This window comes from Filobasidium floriforme (assembly GCF_021052385.1).
Source record: "Filobasidium floriforme strain CBS 6241 chromosome Unknown HD553scaffold_19, whole genome shotgun sequence".
Classification (NCBI taxonomy): domain Eukaryota; kingdom Fungi; phylum Basidiomycota; class Tremellomycetes; order Filobasidiales; family Filobasidiaceae; genus Filobasidium; species Filobasidium floriforme.
In genome coordinates, this window is record NW_025763640.1 from 95,327 (window position 1) to 115,209 (window position 19,883).

At 54.7% G+C, this 19,883-nt stretch overlaps 4 protein-coding genes and 1 non-coding gene across 5 annotated transcripts; 2 read left to right on the plus strand and 3 right to left on the minus strand.

Annotated features, from left to right (window-relative positions):
• Positions 1 to 12: 12 nt before the first annotated feature.
• On the plus strand, positions 13 to 740 carry HD553DRAFT_86098 (uncharacterized protein). Its single transcript, XM_046184549.1, has 4 exons — positions 13 to 278; positions 344 to 436; positions 503 to 547; positions 623 to 740. The coding sequence occupies exons 1-4, from the start codon at positions 174 to 176 to the stop codon at positions 662 to 664; spliced, it is 285 nt and encodes a 94-aa protein (XP_046034450.1). The 5' UTR covers positions 13 to 173; the 3' UTR covers positions 665 to 740.
• A 76-nt stretch (positions 741 to 816) lies between these two features.
• Positions 817 to 4,111, minus strand: HD553DRAFT_275478 (E1-E2 ATPase-domain-containing protein; the record flags this gene model as incomplete). Its single annotated transcript, XM_046177906.1, has 4 exons — positions 817 to 1,071; positions 1,146 to 3,651; positions 3,710 to 3,945; positions 4,013 to 4,111. 4 exons carry the CDS (start codon positions 4,109 to 4,111, stop codon positions 817 to 819), a joined length of 3,096 nt encoding a protein of 1,031 aa, XP_046034451.1.
• Positions 4,112 to 4,796: 685 nt separating this feature from the next.
• HD553DRAFT_t90 lies at positions 4,797 to 4,867 on the minus strand. Its single transcript has one exon. It is a non-coding gene; the product is annotated as a tRNA-Gly (tRNA).
• A 427-nt stretch (positions 4,868 to 5,294) lies between these two features.
• On the minus strand, positions 5,295 to 5,565 carry HD553DRAFT_258801 (uncharacterized protein; the record flags this gene model as incomplete). Its single annotated transcript, XM_046177388.1, has 2 exons — positions 5,295 to 5,341; positions 5,409 to 5,565. Coding segments are annotated over 2 exons (204 nt in total), but the record flags the coding sequence as incomplete, so codon positions are not given.
• A 3,192-nt stretch (positions 5,566 to 8,757) lies between these two features.
• HD553DRAFT_359529 (uncharacterized protein) lies at positions 8,758 to 9,805 on the plus strand (the record flags this gene model as incomplete). Its single annotated transcript, XM_046183936.1, has 2 exons — positions 8,758 to 9,552; positions 9,624 to 9,805. 2 exons carry the CDS (start codon positions 8,758 to 8,760, stop codon positions 9,723 to 9,725), a joined length of 897 nt encoding a protein of 298 aa, XP_046034453.1. The 3' UTR covers positions 9,726 to 9,805.
• Between the last annotated feature and the right edge of the window lie 10,078 nt (positions 9,806 to 19,883).

Below are 19,883 nucleotides of genomic sequence, written 5' to 3' on the forward strand. Positions count from 1 at the left end.
TCCGTCAGCTACCGATTGCTAGAGTCCATGCACGAGACATCTACATTCGCATGCACGATCGCCACTTCTACTCGAGTTACTCGCTACTAGCTTGTCTACCTTTCAAACCAGGGACAACAATAGCTCGAGGATAAATCATAGCCCATCGCCATCATCTTCAACCCCTTACTGTGATGGCCACCCGTGTACCGCCTTCGACCAAACCATTGCCCGAAGAGGAGAAGCCGGTACTTTCTAAAGATCTCGCTCAACCGGCAGATTACAAAAAGGTCCTCAAGGTGATTAGTACCGTCAACCAGCTCGTTCGTGAACACTGTTGACCGCTTAGGCATTCTTGTCTTAGAACCGAGGGGCTTCAAAGATGACGGATCCTTGTCAAGCCGCAGCCAAGGCGTCTCAGGATTGTATGGACAAGGCGAACTACAACAGGGACGAGGTAGGCTTTTGTTCATACGGCCGTAGAGCCTCTCGAACCTGACATCGATATCCTCCTCGTCGATAGTGCTTGACATTCTTCCAGGCCTATCGGGACTGCAAGGGGAAATGGGTATGCACATTCCGCGAAAGCCGTAGTGGTGGATTTTGGATCGAGCTCATACGAATCCTCTTCGTTCGTCTACAGCTCAGCCAGAGGCGGGAGGACCGAAGAGCGGGGAACTACTAGGAGCATCGAGCTAAGCAGGCTTCAGTAGTTGGGAAATGGTATATCATCATCGTCGTAACGCATTAAGATTCGTGTAATTGTACAAACAAAACGAGCATCCTCCACTTGGAAGGTCTACCTCAGGCTATCGCAAACGGGGTTATTCAATCCTATCAGGCCATTCTTTCCGTCCTCAAATCGTCCGACGACGAGATCGCCAGGACCTCATAGTTCTCCGTCGGAGTGCGGCTGTTCTTGCGTCGAAGAAGCCGGTTGAGCCGACCAGGACCTCTGTTGTCTACCAGAGTCCTGGCAGCGTTGGCGAAAAAGTCTCGCGTGTCGTCGGCCAGTTCGTGCAAGCCGAGTACGATACCTCCAGCCTCGACCGTCTGGCCAGGCAAAACGGAACCTGCCGGACGTCGCCACCACTGGATCACAGAGTTGAGATATCGTCAGCTTGTGAAGCACACGATGCAATGATGAGTCCGCTTGAAGCACTCACCCTCAGCATCAGGGAAGATCCAACGACGGAGACGCTCGAGAATGCCATGGCAAAGGCGGCCATCATCGGGTGCAAGTGCCATCCCCATGGCAGAAAGACGCCCATAGCCAGCGGGATCATCAACAAGTTATAGCAGCAGGCCCAGAGCAGGTTCATTTTGATCTTTTTAAAGATCGTGCGTCCGAGGTCCAGCGCGGCGACGACGTCCAGGAGGTCTGATCGCATCAGTACAATGTCGGCCGCTTCAATGGCGACCGAAGTACCGGTCGAAAGGGCGATCCCAAGCGAGGCCGCGACAAGAGCTGGTGAATCGTTGATACCGTCCCCGACCATAGCGACGCCTCCGTTGTCCCGCTCCATGAGATCGGTAATGATCTTGGCCTTGCCCTTGGGACTAACACCCGCATATACCTCGTTCTCGTTCAGACCGACTTCACGAGCCATAGCGAGCGCAGTCTCTCTGGCGTCTCCAGTAAGCATCGTAACCTTGATTCCCATTTCTTTCAGCGAACGAATGGCGGTAATCGAAGAAGGCTTGGGCGAGTCGGTCAAGGAGATCGCCATGATCGGCACAGCAGCGGTCGAGCGGTCTTGTCCCGCCAGATCAACTGGTAAAAGGGACACAAACACAACCGTCCTCGCTCGGCCCATTTGCTGTTTTTCAAATGTTTCCAGTTGTTGAGGGAATCCATTCGCTTCACCCTTTTCGGCATCGTCCATGCCATCCTTTCCAGCAACAAAGCTCTTCTTGCCGATCCGGATTCTCGCTTCGCCTCTTCCGTTGGCGAGCCGGATAACGGCTTCGAGGCCTTGACCGGTCCCGCTAACGAAATCGACCACCTCGCCATCGGGAGCGGATAGACCAGCTTCGAGTAGCATGTCCCGCCCGTACATGGCAATCGCCAGAGCGAGGGGGTGTTCCGAACGGGCTTCGGCGAGAGCGAGCAGGGAGAGTACTACGTAACGCTGGGTATGAGAGTCCGCAGTGGTGTGGCTCAGGGTAGCTGCTGTGTCCATGTGGTCATCACCTAAATTGGTCGTAGGCGGCCGAGCTCCGACCGTAAGTTTGTTGGAAGGCAGCCAGTTGACTGACACAACCTTCATACGTCCCTCCGTGACGGTACCGGTCTTGTCCAGAACGACTCTTCTGACATCCTTGCAGGCTTCGAGTGCCTTGCCTCCCTTGATCAAGATACCGTTCCTGGCTCCTACGCCGGTTCCGACCATGATGGCCGTGGGCGTGCTCAAGCCGAGAGCACACGGGCAAGCGACCACGATGACGGAGATACAAAGCTTGAGACAGACCGAGAGCTTCGTAGCGCCTGGAGTAGTGAAGATGTCGGGTAGAGTCGATGCGTTCGACCGATGTGAAACGATCATCCAGATGATAAAAGTCAGGAGCGACAACGTCATGACAACAGGTACAAAGATTCCCGCGACCCGGTCTGCGAACTCTTGAATAGGCGCTTTGCTGGTTTGAGCCTCTTCGACCAACTTGACAATCTGGGCGAGCGCGGTGTCTCGTCCAGCGCGAGTGACTTCAACGTTGATCGTGCCCAAACCATTGACGGTCCCTCCAATGACATTGGACCCGATATGCTTCAGAATGGGGATGGCCTCGCCAGTAACCATGCTTTCATCGACCGAGGACGACCCGGACACGACCTCACCATCGGCCGGAATCTTCTCTCCGGGAACGAGTAAGACGACATCGCCAACTTGAAGCAACTCGGTCGGGATCTTCCTCGTCTCTCCGCCTGTCTCTCCAGCGTGTCCGCTGGCAGGTTCGATGAAGATGGTCGCCGAGGATGGCGTCAAGGACATCAGATCGGTGAGAGCGACTGAAGTCTTGCCCTTGGCCATGTTTTCGATGTACCTTCCGAGAGATACGAAAAAGACAAGCATAGTGCAAGTGTCGAAAAAGACTTGCGGCCGGTAGGATTCGTCCGAGTTGAACATTGCTGCCAGCATGGCAAAGATTGAATAAGCAAATGCAGACGACGTCCCCATGACGACCAGGACATCCATGGTCGCCGCGCCGTGCTTGACGCTCTTCCAGGCGTTGCGGTAGAATCGGCGGGCTAATCCAAACTGCACAGGCAGTGTCAACAGCAGGGCTACAACGTCGCCGAGGTAGATCCCTCTGCACAACTTTGACATGGTCCATCCCATCAGCCAATGCGGAAGCCACATGGCCATCATGCTGACGATGAAGACTGGCACCGCAAAGAGTCCGCTCAACCAGAATGACCTACGCCAGACGGCAATCTCGTGTAGCTTTTGCAACGAGGCGAGCTGAGCGTCGTCCGTCGAAGAGTTCGATGGCAGGACCGTCAAGTTGGGGTAGCTTTTCGCAAGCGAGTCGACGATCAGTCGCAGAGTAATAAGGGTGGGCGAGTGTACCAGCGAGATGTATTCGAATGGGTAGAGGAAAGTAACGCTCTCTATGCCTGCGAGGGTTGAGATGAATTCAGAGATCGAGGTAGCCTGACCCTCATTTGCGAGACTAAGGGAAGCGACGATTAGACAAGGTATTGGGGGCCCTCCTACGCGACATGACTCACCCATAAACCCTGAGTTCCACAGTCTGACTTTGACCCCTCTCGACAACTTCGGCATCGAACCCACAGTCCTCGATTTCTTCCGCGACCCGAGCAGAGTCCCATCGGGTGCCATCTTCCGCAACGAACTCGTCATCGTATTCGACCACTCCCCGCTCAGCGAGTAGAGCGACCTGGACCGAGACGATCCCCGGCTGAGCCTTGAGCATGGATTCGATAGAAGCGACACATGCTCCGCACTGCGAATTCAGAATGTGGATGATAAGAGATGTCCTTCATGTGCGGCCAGAAGGGAGATATACTGACGGTCATGCCTCCGATCCGCAATTCCACCCTTCGCACTCGCTTGCCCGCCTTGATTACCAACCCCTCATCATCACCCTCGACCCCTTCCTTCGCTTTCATCAAACTCTCCATATCGTCGAATACGGCACCATCTTCGTCGTACTGTTCCACGCCCTGATGCTTGGAACGCCCACCTGAACCTAGTCGAGGCGTTCCCCCAAGCAAGGGCGACCGTATGTTCTCAAAGGCGCTGGTGATTGACTGCACGACCGAATTCATATTGCGCCGATGTTGATCGCAGGTTCTTCTTCACGAAATCGGATCCGCCTGGAGTTTAGGTGATGATTAGTGCTCAGAAGATCCTCGCCAGAGATCGAGAGAAGCGATCGGTTCTCAGGTCTTTAGACTGTCGGGATGTGCAAGCAATATCTGATAACGATGCTGTGCCCGCTCGTCCAAAAAGAAAACAGGCCGGCTGTAATCGTTTGCGAATAGCGCCGCTCACTCTTGAAATAAGCTCGACCCGAAGCGTGCAGGGTATGATTAGCAATGATGAGAAGAGAGCTTCGACCAGCGAGCTGATTGGAGGGCGGTAGGTTGAAAAGCAGATGCTTTGTTGCACGATTCGTGAAAGGGGGGTGGATGGCTATATGGCTGATGAGGCAGATATGCGTCGTGATGGAACACAGGGCGGTGGAGCCGCTAGCCATGCTAGCCAAAGGTGGTTCGGGGCGAAAGTGGAGGCGATGATACGGCTCGTTCCGGCGAAACGCAAAAAGGCAACCTCTGAAAAAGCAAAAATATATACAATAGCCCGGAATCGAACCGAGTGCTAGCCGATGGCAACGGCTAATGTTACCACTACACCACTATTGTTGAATGAGGTCAAAAGCTGTCAAAAGAGAATCATTCAGCATGTATAGCATCGAATTTGTAAGCGCTAACCTATTTGAAAAACTCAATCAAAGCTGCTTCCACGTTGATGTAATCGGTACTATCGATCCGACCAAGGCGAGGTATGAACATGCTTAGATTCGCAATGGCAATGACAAGGGACAACAAGTGAGACAGAGAAGAATTCGAAGGTTTGCTTTGTACACTAGATTCTCGCGGACTCGAGTCATATCCGTATTGGATGATTACGTCGAGGCCTCGGCGGCGATCAGAACAGAAAGGATTTTGTTTGAAAGGTCTCCTTCCATCAATGGGCCAACCACTTGCCCTCGGCCTCCCAGGCCATCGCTTCCGCAGCGGCCGGATCCATCACTCCGGTTCTCATAGCTTGCTCCGCTGCCAGACGAGCGTCCTCCTTCTTCCTCTTCCTCCATTCCCTTCTGATATCCTTGAATTCTGTAGGTGACCAGGTTAGTAATTCGCATGCAAACGCCAGATATGTCAGGTGCACACGCGGACCTACCTTCCGGCTTCCTCTTCTGCCCGTGCTTCTGCATGCTCACGTGCGCATTCAGGTGGTTCAACGTCCCGTACGACTTGTCGCATCCATCATACCCACACAAGTAGAGCCGCTCGATCTGGTCGAATCGCCGCCTCGGTCGTTTCTTCACCGACGGCCCGCTGGCTGGATCTTGAGACCCGTCCTGAGAATATGGGGCGTCTACCGAACTGGCCGTACTGTTCCGTCGAAGAGGATCGCTGATGTGGCTGTCTGACAATCTCGCGAAACTCTGTCGAGACTGCGTAGATGCCGTCGAGTAGGAATTGTTCCGACCATCGTCATAAGGTTGAAAGCTGGAGTCAGGGTAAGATCCGATCGTGAACCCAGCGGGGATATGACCCGTCTGGATCCCTCCGTTCGCCATCTGCGACGAGGCACCCGAGCCGCTCGAGCGGTGCTGAGGCGGGACATCTCCGAATCGGTAATCGACGGGGAAACCAGCCCATTGACCGCTAGGCGGCACGCCCATCGAGTGTCGTGCCTCATGGCCGTATCCCTGCTGCAGCCCTTCGACGACCGAAGGTCTCCTCGATACCTCGTTTGCGTTGTGGCTCGAAGTGCTGTAATACCCCGTCGTCGCTCCCTGTGTCGATCGTCGTCGCTGTGCCGCTTGTGCCTGCTGAAGCTGTTGTTGTTGTTGATGCTGTGTCGGCTGGGTCTGACCGTTTCCTCCTAGCGAGCCGTACTGCCACTGTTGCATGTGAGCAGCGGGCGGGTATCCGTTGTACCCACCATACGCCGAACGAGGGTCAGGAGCCGAAGCGAACGAGGTTGCAGATGTTGGAGATGGCTGCTGCATACTACCCCAAACGGGTGCGGTCGCGGGCACATCATCCGTGCGACCTTGCGACGTGGCTATCTGCAGGTCTCGCATGGAAAGACCGTTGTTGGCATTGGATGGGTGACCGTTCATGCTCGAGCCAGGGTATAGAGCGGAAGAGTTGGGAAGGCTGCCATAACCGTTTTGAGCGTGCTTGAAGTGAGGCTCCGAAGCACGCCGCCAGGCGTTTGCCGGAGAGTAGTAATCCATGTGATTCTGTGATGGGTCAGCGGGTGATTGAAACCTGACTCCTTGCTGCTGTTGCGATCCAGGCCGGCTATGCGAACCGCCAGAGATGAGTGCTGGGTCGAGGACCGAGTTAGAAAACGGGTTGTTGAAAGCAATCGAATCTCTCCTGCCGTTCTCGGGTGAGATGTTGGCATCCTCGACGGTATGCGCAAACACGCCCGCATAGTTGGCATCACTCTCTCTTCGAAGCATGTTGCTATGACTGCTCATGCCACCCGCACTCCCTGGAGGACCCATCCCGCCTGCACTCCCTGGCGGACCCCCACCACCACCTGTGGGTATGCGGAATCCCGAGCCTTGGGTCGTCATCGGAGCCTTCTGCTCGTTATTCAACCCGGTCGGGGCGTTCTCATCGATCGCAGACAATCCCAAGCTAGACCGTCTCGCCGCTTCGAGAGACATGCTCGCCGAGTTCATCCCCTTTGCCGACCCGCCTATCCTCATGCTCATCATCGCCGGAGCGTTCAACGCGTTGAAGGCGTTGTGTTGCATCTGCCCGGCGTGCATGCCACCTTGGGCTTGATGCTGACCTTGACCTCCGAGGCTATTGGTCCCTGGTAAGGCTGCACCCGAGAGCTGAATGATCCCAGCACTCGTAGCAGGCCGTCGGGTATCGGAGAGGCTCGGCCTCGCAAAGTCCTGGCTGATTGGGGGGAGTGCTGCCGACGTCATGTTGAAGCTCATGAGATGTTGATCCTAATCTTCGTGAAAGTTTTGGGGATAAGAGATGTTTACTGCTGAATGTAGTTGCGATTCGGGCCAAGACGACTGGCGTGTCGCTGTACACGATCAACCGAGTGGTTGTGGAAACTTCCGTATCTCGTGAACAGCTGTGCCGTGCTGTGTGTGGCGATCGCGGTCGAGGTCGATTGCGTGACGAATTCTTCGTCTCGGAGGTGTCGATGACGCTCGTTGAAGCTTTGCTACAATCGACGAGATCGTAGGGGGAGTTGGTGCTGGACCAGAAATGCTGTTCACCGAGGTTGACTCTAGCTCGAGGCTAACCAGTCCGAGGTCACCGAAGCTGATTGTACCGGATTGGACCGATGAGATCAGCGGCGAGTGGTATCTCGCTAGCTACCTAGCTGTTGGCTGTCTAGGGTCTAGGCGTGACTGTGCAGATGTTCTCGACAACGACAACAGACCAGTCCGGTGTTCATGTGAGGAGGCTCGACTGGTGAAATCGTGTCGTGGTCGTGGGTGTCGAATGGTGGATCGTTCGGATGAGCACCAGATTCCCTGCTGTGTGCGCTCTGAGTCGATTGCGATTGCGAGCTTGAAAGACGATTGGCGCGAGGTAGGGTGTCGTCCCTGCCGGGTGTTTGAAATCGACTAGCGACTAGTTTTATTTTAGCGTGGATCGATATCCCATAGGAGAGCAGCCGTAGAAACAGGGTTGGGACCTTTTGAATGGCAGTAGTGCAAAGGTCCTCCAGGAGCCAGGAGGAGCTGGATTACCGAAAGCAGTAGGTCGTCGCAGGCAGCAGGATTTCGGGCAGTTCCACCACCATCTTTGACGGGTCATGGGTGGAGCGCTCCGCGGTGTGCATGCGTCGCCTCCCCCTCCCTCCCCGTGAGGCCGCGTGACGTTGCTTCCTGCAGCCTACAGCTTGCACCCGGATATGACGAAAGCACCAATTTGCCGCCACCGCCGCCGCCTCACCTCGTGGTATGACACCATCAAATCCCGGCTACAAAAAAAATGGAGACGGGTCAGGCCGAAGGAGATCTCTCGAAATTGGGATGTGCTGAAACCACGTGAGGCGGTGTTATCAGTCGGAGGAAATTCGCTCGAACGAGTTGGATTCTTTCGGCTGGACCGGTGAAACTCCCTCGTCCGTGCGGCACCGTTGCCTTTCGATTGCTCTCTATAACCCACTCTGTCACATGGGAGCTCGTTTATTGCAGGTTTCATTGCAGAGCGAGACAACCGCATTGCAGAGCGACACAACCGCATTGCGGTTGTCGACTTGTCTCATCGACCGCTCGCCGCTCGCGACAACTGCCTGAGGGCACAAGCTGGTCATAACCTGACTCAATTTAAATCTCGGTGAATTCCCGTTTAAATTCACTTAAATCGCGCGTTATCAGTCCTACTATAGTGACGTGTCAATTGTACGGTGAAATTGTTAATTATTGCAGTGTTGATGAAGTCGACCTCCACAAGTCGATCGATGTATCGATGTACGATATCGACACGATAGCTGTAATACTACCTTTTACACATCAGACAGCTTCACAATGACTAGTAGAACCCCCCTGAACACCTCTAGGACCTTTAACAACGCACCGTTGGTGATAAATCACCATCAACCACGCACCTTCGTTCCGCTCGCTCCGGACCTCCCTTTCACACCGAACTACCAGCCTGTACCCTCCTATATTTCACCAGAGACCTCAGTATACACCTCCTCCCACTCGTACAGTCATGGGAACGACTCATCTGGAGCCGGACCTAGCAATAGCCGCCCCGAAGATGAGTACGAGGCCGACCTTGCCTCTATAGTGCAATTGGCAAACCTTTCAGCCGGCAATTCGGGATACGACAACTCGGTTGAAGGCCAGCCTATAGCTCCCAATTCGCAAGATATAGCCAACAAGACCACTTCTAAAGCACCTACCAAGAGGGCATCCACTCGGAAGGAGATTACGGCTGCTAAATCAGCCCGTAAAGGTCCCCAACAACGACGTATTCGACATAACGAGGGTGTAGACCCCTCAACGGCGGCTCAGGCCTCTCAGGCCATTATAGATGGTCATCTAAGGGCCCCCCGTACCCAGCGAACATACGCAGGGTACATGAGGAGGTGTCGGGAGTGGCTAGACGAATGGAACGCGAATCGAGCAGAATCCGAACCGGATCTTACCGGAGCGCTCGATGAACTTAGCGATCGATCTGCGACCTGTGTACAACTCTACATCGCTCATGGAGTGTCAGGGAAGAATGGTACGAAGCCTCTGAGCAAAGATACGTGTGATGGCATCAAGGCTGCCCTCAAAGCACACTTCCGAACGACGTTCGGAAATCGTTGTTACGTGAGTGAAACCTCATCTATCTTCACCCGGTCGTGGCCATCGACCTGATATACTATCGTATGTCTTCATAGGGAGAAACCTGGCAACAGAGGCCAGATGGTCAGTGGGAAGGGAACCCTATCTTCGATGGTCTCGTTGTTACGGCGGAAGTCGCTAATCGAGATAGGTCCTAAGTCGTAAGGCGTAGGGTGCTTATAGGTGAATCGCAGGTAGTCGGGAGAATGTCGCAAGTTCGCTTAGATGAAGCGGGTTCGGGTACGGGATACGAATCCAGAGATGTATGGATAAGGAAGGTGATCACTCGGTGTGAGGTACCGGATTCGGTCTAAGGTAAAACGATGAAGCGTAGATACTTAGCGACGTCCTTGAGTTGTAACCTCTCCGCAACACGTCTTGAAGATGTTGTAACAAGTCAGATAGGCGTGTATTGAATGTGATATCGGAACTTGACCTATTACTATTACAGAGCGTCCTCTATCGAATTCGGTCAAGTTCCTCTAGCTATTTATACGGAGACGAGTACGGAGACGAGGCTGGCGAACACTGAAAAGACCCAAGAGAAAAGAATGGCGAGAGATGGCGAAACTGGAAGAACGAGATGGCGAACAGACGAATCCTGTCGAGAGCAACCGGATTCGGTAGAGGAGGCGAGTTTGAGTTCTCATTTGTCCCTAGGTACGTCGAGTAAGGTTGGCGAGGTCCTGAGTAGAGTTGTCGTGTACCTCGAGGTCCTTGTACCTGTGTGTGATGTGTACCGGGAACGTATTGTTGTTTCGGTGAATGGTAAGGCGAATGGTAGGGACGACCGAATCTGCTCCGAGGGAATCGGATTCGCCTCGTCGAGCCGGACTTAGGTGTATGCTGATGTCCGTAGATCTAGCCTGTGTGTCGGTAGTCGACTCACGTGATGATCCCGTAACAGTATATCCCCCTCCGGAATGGCGCGCCCCGAGCCATCGTGTTTCAAGTATTGATCGCATCAATTTGTTTGATGATTGTCTACGACGCGTTTGTTTTGATTTGATGGCGACCGAATTTTCCATTTCGCTAAGGCCCATCGACTCGCGTCGAGTGGGGGTATAAGCCGGATCCGTTTCGATTGAAACGAATTGTGCACTTCCTTTCTCGAAGATACTCAACGATGCCGTCTCCTGACGTATCTCCCAAGATTGAGGAACGCTCGACTCCTTCTCGAGCCTCGACCGTAAATCCAGGAGACTCAGCTTCTCGTTCGTGCAATTCGAGTCGATTCGGTTCCTTTGCGTGCACTGATCCAGTTCCGCTTTGTGTGTAGAAGTCAACCAGGTCTTTTCCGGAGGAATTTTCGATTTCAAACAACTCCTCGATATGGACGACATGGACGAGGTCGACCAGAATTTGGCCTCGAATATAAGGGGGCTGTCGGTGACCCGATCGGGGTTGGAAGGTAAGCAGATTCGGTTCCGAAAGGCGGTTTCGTTTCGCTGAACTTGTTGAGTTCTTCGCAGGTGGTGAACCGGCTCGTCGGGAAGGGCTCTACGGGGAAGCTCGTAGGCCAACTGGGCGCCCGATATCGGGCGAGGATGTTGCCATGACCGGGCAACCTTTGGACGTGGTCGACGAGGAACCGGTTGCGGGGCCGAGTGCGGGTGAGTAAAGCGAATCTGCTTGGATCCTGAATTGATAATTCGTGACCTGATACTATGTCTATTCTTGCTCGATTGTAGCTGTCGTGTCGCCGCCCAGGACTCCTCGAGGGAGGTCGATTCAGCGGAGTCGACATGGCCGACACAGCGCGAGGTCGAGTCGAGGGAGAGGAGCCGCATCGGCGGGTGCGAGGGTCGATGTCGAGAACATCGATTTGGGGGGTGCTCTCGTGCGCCAACGGTCGTCGAGCCCGGAACCTGGTAAGCGTTTCTGTTTGGTTTCTACCGGATCCGGTTCGACGAAGCTAATTTGGATAATCGCGTTCCAGCTCGGCCCATCGACTTCGAGGGCGTACAGCCGACTCAGCGAACGGGTGCAGCGCCTGCCAACTTCTTTGACGACCTGTCGGAGAAGAAGAAGAAGAAGAAGAAGGTGGCGACGTCCGAGGATGAGGATTCGGACTACCGCGACAGCGGTGTACCGGGTGAGTCGCCCGACGCGTCTCCAGGGTCAGCGTACGAACGGCAGATCGAGAGTCGCTATCAAAGAGCGTTCGGGACTCCTGAATTTGCTGGTTCGTACTCGGTACCCGTCGATCGAACTCGTTTCGCTGAACCAGATTTGCTTGATTTTAGCCGAAAGCGAGGGGGCCGACTCGATCATCGACATTGGGGATGAGAGCGTGATCAACATCGGCACGGTCCGCACTGAGGGAGACGAGTTGGCGTCGACGCCTGAGCCCGAGTGGTGGGATAGTGAGTAATATTCGTATTGTTTAAGCGAAACCGTTTGCTTCGAGCTAATCCGCTTTGTAGCCCACGCTGGTATCGTCAACGCTACCGACCAAGAGATCATCGATCACGAGGCGAGGCCCGGCGAGCCTCCTTTCTCGACTCGAGTTGGGACGGCCAGCGAGGTGAAGACCAGGAGGACGGTGGTAAGCTCGTTTCGCTTGCGTTTAAGCGGATTCGGCTAAATCTTGTTCGTTTCGGTAGTTGCAATCACGTCGCCTAGCTCGCGCCCAAGCCAAGGAGGGTATCGTGAACGACCCTAAGTGCGAGGACTGCGAGGGCCTCGGGGACGAGGGGTTGAGTTGGGGATGTATCTCCAAAAGGTCTGGGACCTTGAAGGGTTGTGCGGAGTGCACTGGTCGGCGAAACAAGTGTTCGCTTGCCGGACAGCCGATTCCGGAACCTCCCGGCCGAGTCCCCAGCCCCGACACCGCGGCTGCTGCGAATGCAGCACAACCGACTACTCCTCCGGCGACGAGTAGTCTGCTTCCTCGAGCTCGATGGGAAGCGCAGGTAGTGAGTCGAATTTGTTTCAACGAACCGAATCTGTTTTAACGCAACCGAATTTGGCAGCAATCGGCCAGAGACCGTATTCAGATCTACGCCGACCTGCTCGAGGATGAGGGCATCAAAAAGGGTCTCTCGAAGGCCTTGGAAGACCTTGACAAGGTCCGGGAGGCGATCGCGGCGGAAGGTGACGCGGCCTTCAAGAGGGTTATCAACCCGCTGCCGGCGCCCACGCCCAAGAAGAGGAAGACCGGAGTCGTGTCGACTCCGAAGGATTCGAAGAAGTCGGGGGGTAAGTCGACTCCGAAGGGTAAGGGGAAGCAGAAGGAAGCGGATCCGGACGAGGACGAGGAAGAGGAAGAGAATGATGGTCGCCCGCCGAAGCGAGCCAAGAAGGATTGAAGCGGTTCCGCTTCGTCTATAATTTGTTTTTGGGTTTTGTATTTTCTTTCAATCCGAGTCGTTTGATACGATGAATCCTATGCGAGCGAGAAGTCCAAGACGAGATCCAGAAGAGTTCAGAACATATGTTTATCCGTATCTCGGTCCAGCCGGGATCGGTTCAATGAAGCGGATTCGGGAAAGCTACTGTTACGGCGACGAGTCCGCCGGGCTGCTGCCCCGGGCTGGTCCGCCGGACGAGTGAGCGGGAGAGAGGCGAGGGTAGGAGTATACATCTATATAGTAATAACGGATGCCCAGCATCCGGTCTTTAGTGATAGTACAATGTTCGAATGTAAACAACAAATACGGCGGAGTCCGCCCTCGGGGTGGCCCGCCGGAACGCGTCTCGGCGCGCCCCGCGTCGCGACCGCGTCGATCTCTAACAGTATCCCCCGTCTAGACACAAACTCCGGATGTGTCAGTCGGTACTCTCCGAACCCCCTTTGCGGTACTCCGACCGGCGTGGGGTTGGCTTCGTCGGGTATTGGCGATGGAACGATATCACGACGTCGTCGTCCCAGTCGAACTCTCCAGCTCCGACCCAATCGTTGTGCGCCATATCGTACCCCTTCCACGAGACGAAGTATTCGACTCGAGCGACTCGACCCTTACGTACTCGGGAATCCAGGATCTCAGCCACCTCGTAAGCAGCCTCTCCGTTGTCGGCTACCTTGGGCGGTGGCGGCGGGTCTACCCGTCGGCTTTCCCTAGTGTTCGCCTTGTACGGTATCAATAGCGATACGTGGAACACGTTGTGCACGCGCCTCATACTGCTAGGCAGCTCCAGTCGTCGGGCAAGGCCCGAGTTTCCCACCTTCTCCGTAATTCGGAACGGGCCGAAGGTCTTCCAATCCAGCTTCCTGCTCGGTCGAACCGTGGTGATGTGCTCAGACGACAACATCACCAGGTCCCCGACCTCGTACCCCTCCGTCGGCACATTCCGTCGCTTGCGATCGGCGTACTTCGCCATATTGGTCCGCGCGAGCTCTAGCGACTTCATAACCTGCTCGCGGACCTCTTCCATACGCTCCCGGAAGGCTGCTGCCGACTCGATGCTCCCCGGGACTTGGCGAAGGGAGAACTTGAAATCTTCTCCTTCGGAGGCCATGAAAGGCGACATCTTGATCGCCGAGTGCCACGCGTTGTTGTAGGCGAATTCCGCCATAGCGATCAACTCCGCCCAATCATCCTGCTGGAAGTTCGTGTAGCTCCGGAGATACTGCTCCAACGTGGAATTGGTCCTCTCCGTCTGTCCGTCAGTCTCGGGGTGGTACGCCGTCGACAGCCGCTGGTTCATCCCGGTGATCTTGCACACGTCCCTCCAGAATCGCGACGTAAACAACGCCCCTCGATCGGTCAACAAATCCTTAGGGTACCCATGGAGCCGCACCCATTCGTTGACGAATATCGACGCCAGCACATGCGTGTCGTCGTCCTTCCGACAGGGCACGAAATGCGCCCTCTTCGTAAAACGATCCACTATTACGAGGATCGAATCAAACCCCTTCGACACGGGCAACCCCGTAATGTGGTCCATGGTGACCGACTTCCATTTCCCTTCCGGTACCGGTAGTGGGTGCAACTCCCCCATGGGCTTTGCCCGCGGTCTCCTGTTCCGTTGGCATACGTCGCAGGTCGCCACATACTCGGCCACCGTCTCTCTTAGCCGAGGCCACCAGAATTCCCGGAGAACCATCTCCGTCGTCTTGTCCCGACCATAGTGCCCGACCAACTTCTGGTCGTGACATAGCGCGAGCACTTTGCTACGCAACACCTCCTTATCGGGGACATACATCCATCCTCGATACAGGAGGAATCCGTCGCTGTCCACCGTCCATTCCTCCGCTTTGCCTTCCGGCGCTCGGGAAGCTCGCTCGGCCCCGGCGGTCAACTCCGCGTAGGCGTCCTTAACAAAGGTGTCCTCCTTCAGCTCCGCCAGCAGTAAACGCTGGATCTCTTCCTCCGGAAGTTGCAAGGTTCCGCATATGCGGAGTGCTCCTTGGCACTGGTCCGTCGCAACGCTCCGGCGGAGCGCCCCTTCGCTCTCTTCCATCGTGAGAGCATCCAGCTGCATCGGCAGCTCGCTGTTCTGCGGCCGTAGCAGAATCTCCGTTTCCAGGACCTTGGAGTCCTTCATCAGTTCTTCCCGGCGGCTCAATGCGTCGGCCTTACCATTCTCCGTCCCGGGCTTGTACTCCAGGGTGTAGTTGAACTGGTTCAACCGCTGCGACCACCGCGCCTGTCTCCTCGTCAGCATTTTCTCGGTACGAAAGTACTCGAGGTTCTTGTGATCCGTAAGGATCCGAATGAGTCGACCACTGTCGAGGTATTGCCGCCATACCGTGCAACTGTACACGATCGCGAGGAGTTCGCGGTCGTGAACGTCGTAGTTCCTTTCGGCCGACGTCAGACTTTTCGACATGAAAGCCACGGGGTGCATCTTCCCGTCGGCTCCCTCCTGGGACAGCACCGCCCCGATCGCCCCAGAGGAGGCGTCCGTCTCCAACAAGATTTCTTTATCCTCGTCAAAGTGAGCGAGGATCGGCGCCGTCGTGAACGCCCGTTTCAGCTCCTGGAAGGAGGCCTCCGCCTCCTTACTCCACTCCCATTTTCGACCCTTCTTCGTAAGGTCATGCATCGGCCTACACTTCTTCGAGTACCCTTCGATGAAGCGGCGATAATAGTTGGCGAACCCCAGAAAGGACATGAGTCCTTTCACGTTCGTAGGGGCCGCCCAGTCCATTACGGACTTGATCTTAGAGTCGTTCATTTGAACGCCCTGTGGAGTAACATCATACCCCAAAAACTCGGTGTGGTCCGTATCGAACTCACACTTCTCGGCTTTCGCGTAAAGCCCGTTCTCCAACAATCTCCGAAGGACTCCTCCGACGGCCTCGTCATGCGACTCCTGATCCGGTGAGAAAACCAGGATGTCGTCCAGGTAGATAACCACCTTGGTGTCCAACATATCCCGGAACACGTGGTTCATCCACCTCTGGAACGAGGCTGGAGCATTGGTGAGCCCGAAGGGCATCACCAAGCACTCGAAAAGCCCCTCCCGCGTTCGAAACGCAGTCTTCCACTCGTCACCCTCCTTTACTCGGAGGAGGTTGTATGCCCCTCGCAGATCTAACTTGGTGTAGATCTTCGCCCCCTTAAGACGATCTAACGTCTCCGATATAAGGGGTAAGGGGGTGCGGTCCTTGACCGTGATGTCGTTTAACCTCCGGTAATCAATACAGAGCCGCAACGACCCATCCTTCTTCGGAACAAACAGCACGGGGCTCGCCGCCGGAGATGTTGACATCCGGATAAAGCCCTTCTCCGTCTGCTCCTTAATCCACTCCGACAACGCCGCTCCTTCTTTTGCGGAGTGCACATAGCACTTGCCAAATGGCGGGGTTGTCCCGGGGAGTAGATCGATGGCGTGGTCGAAGGACCTCGCCGGCGGCAGTGTATCTGCCTTTGTTTTTGAAAACGCGCCTAGCCAGGCGTGATATTTCTTCGGGACCCTTTCCCGGAGTGTCTCCATGTACTCCGGCGGGTCCAAGTCGTTCGGGAACGAGTCCATTGGTTGGACGTCCCAATCCCACAGGTCCGGCCGCTTGGCAGGGGGCGGTTGTTCCACCACCGCGTCCAGGCGTGCTGCGTACAGCGTGTAGGACCCCTCCATTGCGGCCCTGTCGATCTCCTCCGACGCCGTGCTCCGCCGGACTCTCTCTCGGGTAGACTCCTCGGGGGAGAACACCACCTCTTTCCTGTCTCATAGACATCCGAGACCCAGGCAGGTATCCCCCAACTCCACTCCATTCGACGTCCAGTCGATGATCGGGTTATGGCGCCGGAACCATGGCGCTCCCAAAACCACGTCATACGACCCTAGGTCCGTCAACATGAACGCGACCGACTCGGTGTGTCGGCCAATCCTCAGCCTAGTACTTGTCCGGTGGGTCACTGCACCGGAGTTGATCGGTCTCCCGTCGATCACCCTAAGCATCCTCGGCTTCTCGAGCTTCTCTTCCACGAACCCATGTTCCGCAGCGAACCCCTTGTCCATGAACAGGTTCGTCGCCCCACAATCCAACAGCAGGACTGTTTCTACGGCTCTCCCCTCGGGGTACACCGTACCCAACAAGGTAAGGTGTTCCTCCGGATCCGCTGGGGAGCCCAACATCCCGATCGTACACTCACGACCTGCATCTTCCGCAGGTACCTGCCTCCTCGGGCTCACGGGTTGATCCGTTATTCTGTTACGGCGACGAGTCCGCCGGGCTGCTGCCCCGGGCTGGTCCGCCGGACGAGTGAGCGGGAGAGAGGCGAGGGTAGGAGTATACATCTATATAGTAATAACGGATGCCCAGCATCCGGTCTTTAGTGATAGTACAATGTTCGAATGTAAACAACAAATACGGCGGAGTCCGCCCTCGGGGTGGCCCGCCGGAACGCGTCTCGGCGCGCCCCGCGTCGCGACCGCGTCGATCTCTAACAGCTACGCTTCCCAACCCGGAGGCTTTGGCTTAGTCGGGAACCGAACGTGGAACTCCTCTTGTGCCTCTGCTGTGTTGTTGAGGTCTTCGAGGGGTACCCAATCTTGTCCTTCAGGTCCCGAATATCCTTTCCATTTGATTAAGTACGCGAATTGGCGTCTCCTGATCCTGCTGTCGATAATCTCTTCGACCTCATACTCGTCATCGTGCGGAGATTCGACAATTGGTCCAGGCGTCTGTACTCGTCCATCAAATGGATTCTCGCAATGTGGTTCCAACATGTCGATGTGGAAGACGTTGTGAACCTTGAGTGTGGCCGGCAAGCGGATCCGGTACGCATGAGACGAAATCGCTTCAATGATTTCGTAGGGACCGTATCGCTTGTGATCCAGCTTCTTGGTAGGTCGTTTGGTTGCGATGTATTTCGATGAAACATAGACCTTCGATCCTACTGTGAATTCGGGAGGACTTTGGTGTTTCTGGTCGAAGTACTTGGCAGCTCTTTCGTTAGCTGCGGTCATCTGTACTCGCATCTGCTCCCAAACCTCTTTCATATCCCTGGCTTCGATCCTTGCGACGAGGGATTCAGCCCTGTGTTTGTCGAGACTGACGTCGAATCGTGGTTCGTAGCCGAAGGTTGCCATGAAAGGAGAGATACCTGTAGCGCTATGCTTCGCGTTGTTGCAAACGAATTCGGCTAAGGGAAGCAGATTTGCCCAGTTGTCCTGGTGATAACTGCTATAGTGCCGAAGGAATCCCTCGAGGGACTGGTTGACCCGTTCAGTGGCTCCATCACTCTGAGGGTGGTAAGCTGTAGTCAGGTCGCTCGAAATATCGAGAAGCGCGGTAAATTCTTTCCAGAATTTCGAAGTGAATTTGCTTCCCCGATCCGACACGATCCTGTCGGGTAACCCATACTGCGTAAAGACCTCTTTGAGGAAGATCTTGGCTAAGTCCTTAGCTGTAGAAGTTGTCGTAGTAGGGACGAACTTGACTCGCTTGGTGAATCGGTCGGTGATTACCAGTATCGAGTTGAATCCTTCCGAATTTGGTAGTTCTTCCACGTGATCCATGGAAAGATCCGAATTCGGTTTAAACGGAACCGAAAGTGACTTCAATAAGCCATAAGGCCTGTGGCGATTGGTACGATCTCGTTGGCAAACCTCGCAAGATGCAACATAGGCTTTTACGAAGTTGCTCAAATCGTTCCAGTAGTAATCCCTTGAGATAAGTTCGATAGTTCTTTCTCTTCCGGGATGTCCAGCCAGTGAAGCGTCGTGTCGTGCTTTCAGCACGCAGAGCTTGATCTTCTCGCAGTCGGGAACGTAGATAGCGTCCTTGTACTTGAGAATCCCGTTTTGGGTCCAGGACCAGACTTGTTCGTCCGAAGCGGGTTCGCTTCCGGTAACCAGATCCGTTTCGTCCTGTTTCCAGGTTGCTCTGAATGCCGTGGAAGCGAATTCATCAGTCAGCGCGATTGTCTTTACCTTGCTGATGATGCGGTCGATGATATCTCCATCTCCCCCTTTTTCTGGATTCGCTTCCATCTCGCGGATATACTCGTTCATCGCAGCCATATCCTGTTCTTCAGCTCTTCGGTAGAGTTCCGATTCTCTAATGCTGTTGAGCCACAATGTTTTGGGCAAGAGCGTGGTGAAGTTGGGCTGATTGTGTTCGAAAGAATTAATACCTCCCCTACCTGGGTGGTAATCCGGTCGGCGTGTAAGCGAATCCGGTTTACCTCCCTTGGTTCCGGGTCGGTACCGGATTGAGAAGTTGAAATCCGCCAAAGTTTCAGCCCATCGAATCTGTCGACGATTAAGCTGCTTGTTGGTGGCAAAATATTCAAGGTTCTTGTGGTCGGTGAGGATTTCGATCGGTTTCGCCATCCCAAGCAGAATCGGCTTCCAGTGATTGAATCCTTCAACGATCGCAAGTAACTCTTTGTCGTGGACCGTATAGTTGATTTCTGCAGGGTTCAACTTCCTTGAAAAGAACCCCACCGGGTGCAACTGTTCGTCCTTGTAGCGCTGGCTAAGGACGGCGGCGATGGCGTAGTCCGAGGCATCCGTTTCAAGATAGCAAATTTCGTCCGAATCCGCTTGAATTAAAACGGGTTCGCTTGCGAAGGACGAAAGTAGTGTAGCAAACGCGCCATCCTGCTTCTCGTCCCAGATCCACGGCTCGGACTTCTTGGTTAACTTCACAAGCGGAAGTGTTAACCCAGCGTATCCTTTGATAAATCGTCGGTAGTAGTTGGTAAATCCAAGAAATCGTTGAATTTCTTTGATACACGTCGGTTTGGGCCAAGTTCGGATGCACTCCAATTTGTCTTGAGCCATAGCGATTTGCCCATCCTTGATAATGTAGCCGAGGAACTCGATAGAAGACTTGAAGAACTCGCATTTCTTCGGCTTCAAATAAAGCGAAAAGGCGCGGATCCGGTTAAAAACCTCCTTGATGAGCCGAATGTGTT

What these genes read in the sequence shown, in the direction of transcription:
- HD553DRAFT_86098 (XM_046184549.1), top strand. Translation starts at nt 174, where the DNA reads ATGGCCACCCGTGTACCGCCTTCGACCAAACCATTGCCCGAAGAGGAG. An exon ending in ATTACAAAAAGGTCCTCAAG is followed by an intron (nt 279 to 343) that starts GTGATTAGTACC and finishes TTCTTGTCTTAG; the next exon opens with AACCGAGGGGCTTCAAAGAT. An exon ending in CGAACTACAACAGGGACGAG is followed by an intron (nt 437 to 502) that starts GTAGGCTTTTGT and finishes CCTCGTCGATAG; the next exon opens with TGCTTGACATTCTTCCAGGC.